Source organism: Heterodontus francisci, chromosome 43, assembly GCF_036365525.1.
Source record: "Heterodontus francisci isolate sHetFra1 chromosome 43, sHetFra1.hap1, whole genome shotgun sequence".
Lineage (NCBI taxonomy): Eukaryota > Metazoa > Chordata > Chondrichthyes > Heterodontiformes > Heterodontidae > Heterodontus > Heterodontus francisci.
In genome coordinates, this window is record NC_090413.1 from 26,288,857 (window position 1) to 26,297,518 (window position 8,662).

Here is an 8,662-nt window from a genome sequence, read left to right on the forward strand (position 1 = left end):
CCTCTAATCACTCCAGTGGCCTTGCTGTGCCCTGTGTTTCCACCATCTCCTCCAAACCTCTTGTCCCTCACGGTCTTTCAACTCTGGTCTTCCTGTGCAGTGGCTCCTCCACCCCAGAATTTTCAGCCCCTGTGATGTCCGAATGCTGACCAAGGTAATAAATGTCCTTCACAGCTGCTGTGTTTGCATTGTGGCCCATTTATACAGTGCAAGTGTGGCGATCCTGTAAACACTCGGCAGGCTTGGCAGCATCTGGAGAGAGAAACAGAGTTAATGTTTCAGGTCGATGACCTTTTATCAGAACCACTGATTAAAAATCGCCAACCTGAAACATTACCTCTGTTCCTCTCTTCCCAGGTGCTGCCAGGCCTGCTGAGTGTTTCCAGCATTTTCTCTTTTTATTTCAGATTTGTAGCACCCGACACAATATTTTGCTTTAGTGGAGATCCTGTGATTGTTTAGGGATTGATTTTCTTAATAGCCACTCTACAATGATCTTGTCTGTGGAAGCGACTGCATTCAGCACAATGTGAATGTTTGAATTTTAATTAATGAATATGAAGATGCAAACTAAAGCCGGGTAATCAGATATTTGTATTGCTCCAGGTACTTTCAAAATCCAGAAGACGAGGTTACGCAAAGAGAGTTTTGACCTGCATCAGACGAGTGACAGACTGTACTTTCTAGATTCAAAGCTGGGAAAGTACGTTCCCCTGGACAAGAAGATTTACGACTCTATTCTGGCTGGAAATTACCATCTATAGTTTAGAAATCCAAATTCTGGGAAGCTTAACAATTTTTAAAAAAGTATCAGAAAAAATGGAGGAAGAGCTTAGCTATATGCAGAGCTGAAAGAAAAACTGCCCAGAGGAGGAAGAGTAAAAACCCTGTGGAATGAAACACTATTTTGCCAGCTGGGAACAGCCCTATTTGTGTACCATTTGTCACCTATGTTGAACTCCAGGTTTCTCAAAGTATCTATTGGAATGGCTCGGGAGTTGGGCTCTAATCTGTGTTCCCAGAGCCCTATCTAGAATTTAGAAGTTGGAAGAATTTTGGAGTAAGAATGGACAGGTCTGATTCAGAAACTGGAACCCTCAAGTTAATATGCTTTCATTTGAGCCATTTTTTCTGCTCCAGAGCTTCCTCAGTAGTGTCTTGCAAACATACCACATGCTCAAGGAGTTGAGATGATGCATTAAGTCACTAACTTTCTCTACAGTCATGCTGGCTTCAATCGAGAGCATTAACATCCCCCTCTGCCTTTCCACTCCCTCCACCCCTACCCGTAGCCATCTTGTGTTAGATCTGCACTCTCTTTATCTTATATTTCTTGTATTAATCTCTATGGTCGTAGAATCATAGAATGGTTACAGCACAGAAAGAGGCCATTCAGCTCCATTCATGTTACTGTCGCCACATGTTCCTTCCCTCCTGCCACCATGACCGCTGAACTTGGCTTTCTGTCATGTGACCGAAAGGTGGGGTGTTTTTGCACAGTTAAGACAGTGGGGTAGGCAGGAAAGGGGAATGAAATTGTGTGGCCTTGAGCACCAAGGAGACTGTTTCACAACACCACGCTTGTCTTATTGTAATTTCGGTGCTTTAACTGTGCTATTTTGAGGAGCTAGTGGAGGCTTCATTCAAAATTCGGTGACCTGCAGCAGAAGGTGAGACATCTTTCTTTAAGCATTAAAGCCTAACTGTTTAATGATGCAAACTTTATATTTAAAGCACTTTTCTCAATGTGCGGTGAATGGAAACATTCAAAGAAAACTATTTGTTGAATTTGAAGTGGTTTGGCCAGTATTGTCAGTTGGTCCAGTGTGTTCCTCTATCTATAGTCACATAACAGATAAAGTACATCCTCTAATGGGCTTTTATAGATCTGTGTTCAAGCAGAAATGCACTCTGTACTTTTACCAGTTTTACCTGCCTGTTTTCTGTTTGCCACTAATGAAAACTCCAAAAATGTGCAAAATGTAGCTGAACACTAAGTTTAAAGTAATTCTAGCAAGTGTTAAGTCAGGGTACCCTCGTTAACCTGTACCTACATCCTGACAAACAAGCAGCGAAGCTTCACCTTTCTCACCAGCACAAACCTCCCTGCTGTTTCAGGGGCCACGATCCCAGCCGGTTCCCGGCTCAGAAGTCATTCTCAGGTTTGTTGCAACCTGCTGTGCCACAGGTAGGCATCTGCCTACAGTTCCCCACGTGCTGAGCTTCTGATTCTATTTGTGGCATTCTGGACTGTCATTGACTGGAAGGTGAGGCATTTATCCATAGGGAGAAGACCCAGGGGTAGTGTAGGGGGGTGGGGGGCAGTGTGGTGGGTGGGTGGAAGAAATTAAATGTCTGGTCGAAGGAGCACATTCCCTGGCTCTAAAGATGCTGGGATAGTCTCGCTCCCCAATAGAATGAATTTGCTTTCCTCTTGCTAGACAGTCTAAGATGAACAAACGACACTCATTCCTAGCTCTGGTGACATCCCATAACTGGAGATGCTGTGAATAAAAGCCCAGAGACAGCTGGAACAGCAACTGCACTGAGGCCAAGGCTTTTGAGGAAGAGTACCATGATTGCTATTCACTGCCACTATTATAGTAAATTTCTTGATATGCCATGCCCTGGATTATACTGTATCATTACCTCAGTTAAGTTATAACAGATCAGGGGAGGTGTTTTTTAAAAAAAAAAACACATGTCCCTGTTTCTTCTCCCCTCCCGATCTCTCTTGAAGACACTGCCTCCTGATGAGTCACTGTTCCACAAGCATCCCCCAACTCCTCGCCCAGTAGACATTCTTCATGTGTAAGTAGGTATTGAGTGCTGTCAGTCAATGCAGAGTCTGATCCTGTTGTGACCTGACATCCAGAGCTGGTGTACTTTCTGGTAGGAGTGACTAGATAATGACCCAGGAGCGGAGCACCCTGTCTGAAACTCCCACCCCACTGCCCCCTAGTTCAGGATCAATGGGGTCATCTGTTGCACGATTGCTGCTATCCTAATTGAGATCAATTCACTCCATACAGACATGGAATGAAACCACCTGCTCTGAATAGACCAGTTAGATCAGTGCTGTATGCTTTCTGACCTATTCTTAATCTGGCCTCACTCGTATGAACCCTAATTAATTTTGGGCAGTGATATCTTCTCCATTTTTAAATGTCTGCCTCTTTCCCCCAATCCTCAAATAATTGAGTCAGTGAAGTGACTTTCTTCTAAGGCTGGTGCAAAAGCCAGTCTTGACCCAAAGAAGCTATCAGCAGGCTGAGATTTCTTCAGATTGTGTAAATTATTGCCTGCACAGGCCAGTGGGAGGACAGTGTGCTCCAGAATAGGATAAAGTTTGAATGTTCTGTTTAGAGATCCTACAAGGGTTGCGTGTGACAAGTATGTGTGTAAATTTCTCACAGAACTGCGGTCTAGTCTTTCTGCTGCCTACCCTCCAAAAGAGCCAGATCTGAAGTGCGGCCTACACAGGTGCTGTTGGCGTGCTGTACACGGGGCCCCTTCAGTGGCATAATTTTTCCTGGTGGTCGAGGAATTAGCAGGCTTTGCTAGGCCCGTAATGCTTGCTGCAGCAACTCTTTGGCCTCTAGCCCATCACCAACATGTAAATGACTCCTCTTCCCCTTTCCCCCAGGCCAGAAATGTAGCCAGGGTCAGCAGGGCGTCTCTGGGATTTGGTAGCGGGAAGGGCGGGAAGAAGGAGGCAAAGGTCCTATCTCACCTGAGACATGCCTTAATCAAGGAGGGGCTGAGAGTCAGAGAACGTCAGGACTGATCTGTCCTGCATTCTTCTTTCTACTTCATTGGCATGCAAGTAGCAACACTGGTGCAAAATGATCTTACAGGCATACCTTTGGGTCCATTCAGCCAGCAGAACATAAGTGAATCTAAACTTGTGCTGTGGGGATGAAGGGAAACAGATTCTTAGCAAAGTAATTTATGAAGCTGATATAACACTAGTCAAAATGCAGGTGAAACACTAGTAATGATTTCTGAAACCTAACTCGTAATATACAGAAAAGTGATCTTTGTCATACAGGGAATATTAAAAACTCATAGGAATTGTCATTTATATTTTCTGTTGTTTATCTGCTGTGGGAAAACTATTGAAAATGTCTTGCTGATTTGGTGTGGGGTTTGACAATTAAACTGTACTTCAGTTTCACAATGAGTTTAGATTTTTACAATGGGTGCAGCACAAATGTAATTTTGACAGGAAAAATGTGTTTAAACCACTAGAAATGAGTAAGCACGGGGTAATCTGACTAGAGGAATAATACACAAGGTGAGAAACTCTGAATTTTTAAAAGCAATAAGAATGAAGCATTATACAAAGGGAATGATTTTTCAGTGTTTTGGTTTCCCTCCTTTTGAATGATTGATGTGTCTTAATGCTTATTTTCCTCAGCAAGGTTTAACCAGATTAATCATTCTTACCCATACATGTGAACATGCTGCAGTACTGCTTTCCAGAGTGTTGTATTCATATGTCTTTCTTGGTGGAAGTGCGATTAAACATTGTGTGCCTTAAATATTGTGTCTGTGTGTGTATGTAAGGAACAGGGTTATTCTACTTGGCGATGGAATGGTACCCAAATTGTTGAAAAGTTGTGGAAGGTTGATTTAATAGGCCAAATGTTAGATTTCACCAGACTTTTGTTCTAATGTCACATTTTGGGGTTTTTGCACCAGACATTTTTTAACCTGTGTTCACTCCCTCCACCACTGATGCACAGTGTGTACCATCTACAAGATGTACTGCAGCAAAGCACCAAGGCTCCTTAGACAGCACCTTCCAAACCCGCGACCTCTACCAACTAGAAGGACAAGGGTAGGAGACACATGGGAACACCACCACCTGCAAGTTCCCCTCCAAACCACACACCATCCTCACTTGGAACTATATTGCCGTTCCTTCACTGTCGCTGGGTCAAAATCCTGGAACCCCCTTCCTAACAACACTGGGTGTCCCTACCCCACATGGACTGCAGCGGTTCAAGTAGGCAGCTCACCACCACCTTCTTAAGGGCAATTTGGGATGGGCAATAAATGCTGGCCTTGCCAGCGATGGCCACATCCCATGAATGAATTAAAAAAAAGTTACACTGCTCACTCTTGTAAGTGCAACTTGTGTCCCCTACGATCTGGAGTGTATCTTAAATCACCCCGCTGTTTAGGTTAAGGATAGTGACTCTCTGGGATTCCAACAGAGGGCCTTGATTCTCTACGTGGGCCACTGGAATATACGACCGACTGCCACATGATTCTCCTTTTGAAAAGCAGACTGAACGCGCACACTCTCAAACAGAGATCATGTGGTTTCATTTTAAATAAAACTGGTAAATGCCATGTTTCATTACAGCAGTGACTACACTTCAAAACGTTCCTCACTTGTTGGGATGTACTTTGAGACAATAACCTTTTTTATAGTAAAAGTCCCATAGCGCTTCACAGGAGCATTATCAAACAAAATTTGATACTGAGCCACATAAGGGGAAAGCAGGACAGGTGACCAAAAGCTTGGTCAAAGAAGTAGGTTTAAAGGAGATCGAGAGGTTTAGGGAGGGAATTCCAGAACGTAGAGCCCAGACAGCTGAAGGCATGGCCGCCAATGGTGGAGCGATAGAAATCAGGGATGAGCAAGAGGCCAGAGTTGGAAGAGCACTGATATCTTGGAGGGTTGTAGAGCTGGAGGTGGTTAGAAATAGGTAGGGATGAAAAAATGGAGGAATTTGAAAATAAGGATATTTTGCCAGACTGGGAACCAATGTAGGTAAGCAATCAAAAGAGTGATGGGTGAATGGGCTTTAGTGAGAGCTAGGATACGGGCATCAGCGTTTTTGGATAAGCTCAAGTTTATGGAGGGTGCTAGATGGGAGGATGGCCAGGAATGCATTGGAATAGTGATTAGAGATGGTAATAGTATGGATGAGGGTTTTAGCAGCAGATAAGCTGAGGCAGAGTCGGAGATGGTTGTTACAAAGTGAAGGTAGGCGGGCTTGGTGATGGAGAGAATATGGATTCAGAAACTCAGGGTCAAATGCCAAGGTTGCAAACAGTCTGATTCAGCCTCAGATAGTGGCTAGAGAGAGGGTTGGAGTCCGTGGCAGAGGACCTAAGTTTTGTGGAAGCTTCTATATAAATGAAGTGTTAATTCTATAGTCTGGTCACCCACACATCTCCTTTGCTCTGCGTCCACCACTCCCGATGCAAAGTGCATTGGAATGTTCTGTAAAAGGTGCTAGGAGTTGTTTGCCCCTGCAGTTCAGAATCACGCAAACAGATGTTCCTGAGAAAACCAATGCAATTCTGATGCCTACTTGAAGAAGCAGCATATCGGAATCCCAAGAGTCTTTTTTTGTATAAAACTATTTTCCCCTTCATTCAGGTTTCCAAGTGGATCTGTTTCAATAAGCCCATCTCTCAGTACGAAGCTGGAAAAACCTACTGCTGTTTTGATTTCTTTTGTTAACTGTACTTTTATATCCTGTCGTGAAACTTCAGCCTTTAAAACCCTCAGTATTCTGTGCTGAATCAATTACTTGTGTTTCTACAATGAACAAATTCTCGTCTGCCAAGAACTGTTTTGTAATTTCCTCCGGTGCTCCAGTTATTTGTGAATGAAGCTTCCTGCAGATTTGAAGCACATTCATGGGCTTTGGTCATGAGGTAAAATCTTTTCCAAGACTCTCAAACAGGCCAGAGGGTGAGCTGATGACAATGTTACCAGCCCTCAACCAATACCACTCAAAGTACCTTTAAACTAAAACAGTGCCATCAACAGCAGACTCTTAATCTCCCTGCCCCCACCAAGGTTCAGTAACCTTAAAGGATCAGACTGCTGGAGACTGAACGGCATCAGAGGCCCACATTTTTCTGGAGTTAGATAAACTCCCTTTTAGTTATAGAAATCGTGGGTCTTTGCCTTGCAAAAGGGAGTTTATTGTAGCTGCTATTAATCAACAGGAGACGAGCGAATGGAGCTAATAGGTTTCTATTTCAACACTACTATTCATGAGACCATTTTGTGAGGTCAAGCATGAGATATACAGGAAAGGCCTGGAGATAAATCTTCTAGCTTTTTCCTGTTCTTTCTCCATGTGCAAAACTGCTTTATTTCCATTTTTACCACCACAAGGCGACCGATTGGAGGCTTAATGGATGGAAGGCGAATCAGTTTCCTGCGTCACTGTCATTCCCCTGCTCTTATGTTTGCCTGAACAGGCAAATGGGACTTCAGTTTAATGACTCCTCTAAAAGACAGAACATCCAACAATGCAGCACACAGACCCAAGTCCAGGAGTGGCAGCTTTCATATTTTTTTCAATGCTAGGTCATAGATGACTAGATTTAGTTCATGCAGTTCTTGAAATTGCTGTGGTGGGATTTGAACTTGCAATCTCTGGGTTGCTGGTCCAGCTTTGTAATCACAACACTACCATTATAGTAATGCAGGAGCAGTGCTGGGCTTAGAGCATTACAGAATCATTTCAGGAAGAAGCATGTTTCTGTGACTGGACTAACCACAGCAGTGAATAATGTTTCTAAGAAAACATTAACTCTTTGAATCTCTGCACTTCTCCAATCCTGGCCTCTTGCATCTCCAGTTTTAAACTTTTCGCCATTGTTGGCTATGCTTTCTGCTGCCTAGGCCTTATGCTTTCGAATTCCCTCCCTAAACCTTTTTAGCCCCCTATCCTTCATTAAGTCAGTCTTTAAAACCCACTTCTGACCAAGCTTTTGGCTATCTGCCCTAATATCCCCTTATTGTGGCTCGGTGTCAACTTGTGCCTGATAAAACATCCCAAGATGTCAGAGGATCATTATTACATTAAAGGCGCTCTATAAATGTAAGTTTTTTACATATGCAGTAATTCAACAGCTTCACTGCAATAAAGAATGTGGATGGCTATTTCAGTAATAAACTGCTCAACAAAGGTTGTGTTTACTTTGCCTGATCATATCACTGGTGGCACTTGTCAAACCCATCTGATTCAGCACAATCTTTTGTAGAACAAAGCAGCTGGAACAGCAAAAACCTGGGGGTTACTAGATCCCGATTTAAAAATTCTCATTCTTGTTTCAAATCCCTACATGGCCTTGCTGCACCCTATCTCTATAACCTCCTCCAGCCTTACAACCATCCAAGATCCCAACACTCCTCCAATTCTAGTCTCTTAGGCATCCTCGATTTTCTTTGGCCCACTATTAGCAGCTGTTCCTTCAGCTGCCTAGACCCTAAACTCTGGAATTTTCTGCCTAAACCTCTCCGATACTCTCTTTAAGATGCTCCTTAAAATCTACCTCACCTGCTCCGTTTCAAATTTTGCCTGATTGCTCTCCTGTGAAGCACCTTGGGACGCTTACTATGCAAAGGGCACTATATAGATGCACCTTGTTGTTCCTGGTGCAGAATCCCCAAACCTGAGCCAGCATTGTCTCTTTACAGGTGTTCACGCGCCTGCGGTGTATTTCTAGCATTGGCTGTTTTGTTCCAGTATAGTCTTGATAAACTTCAATTGGAAATAGACCTACAAGGGTAAACCAATAATTCACATTTCGAGTACAGCGCACCATTAAGCCCTGCTTGGGTCTGCAAATGAAGCCCAACCCAACCTGAGTCCTTTCACTTTTTCCCGCACCCAGCCCA

At 43.6% G+C, this 8,662-nt stretch overlaps 2 protein-coding genes across 3 annotated transcripts in view; both read left to right on the forward strand.

The window, feature by feature from the left end:
- Positions 1-4,544, forward strand: part of LOC137355742 (long-chain fatty acid transport protein 1-like) — a 47,494-nt gene extending 42,950 nt beyond the window's left edge. For both annotated transcript variants that reach the window (XM_068021221.1, XM_068021220.1), the window contains exon 13: positions 607-4,544. In XM_068021221.1, coding sequence (XP_067877322.1) covers positions 607-764 — 158 coding nt within the window. In that variant the 3' untranslated portion in view covers positions 765-4,544. The remainder of the gene's footprint in view (positions 1-606) is intronic.
- Positions 1,443-8,662, forward strand: part of LOC137355655 (6-phosphogluconolactonase-like) — a 22,521-nt gene continuing 15,301 nt past the window's right edge. Inside the window, 4 exon segments of the mRNA XM_068021027.1 lie at positions 1,443-1,481; positions 2,119-2,188; positions 3,417-3,483; positions 8,462-8,551. Coding sequence (XP_067877128.1) covers positions 1,443-1,481; positions 2,119-2,188; positions 3,417-3,483; positions 8,462-8,551 — 266 coding nt within the window.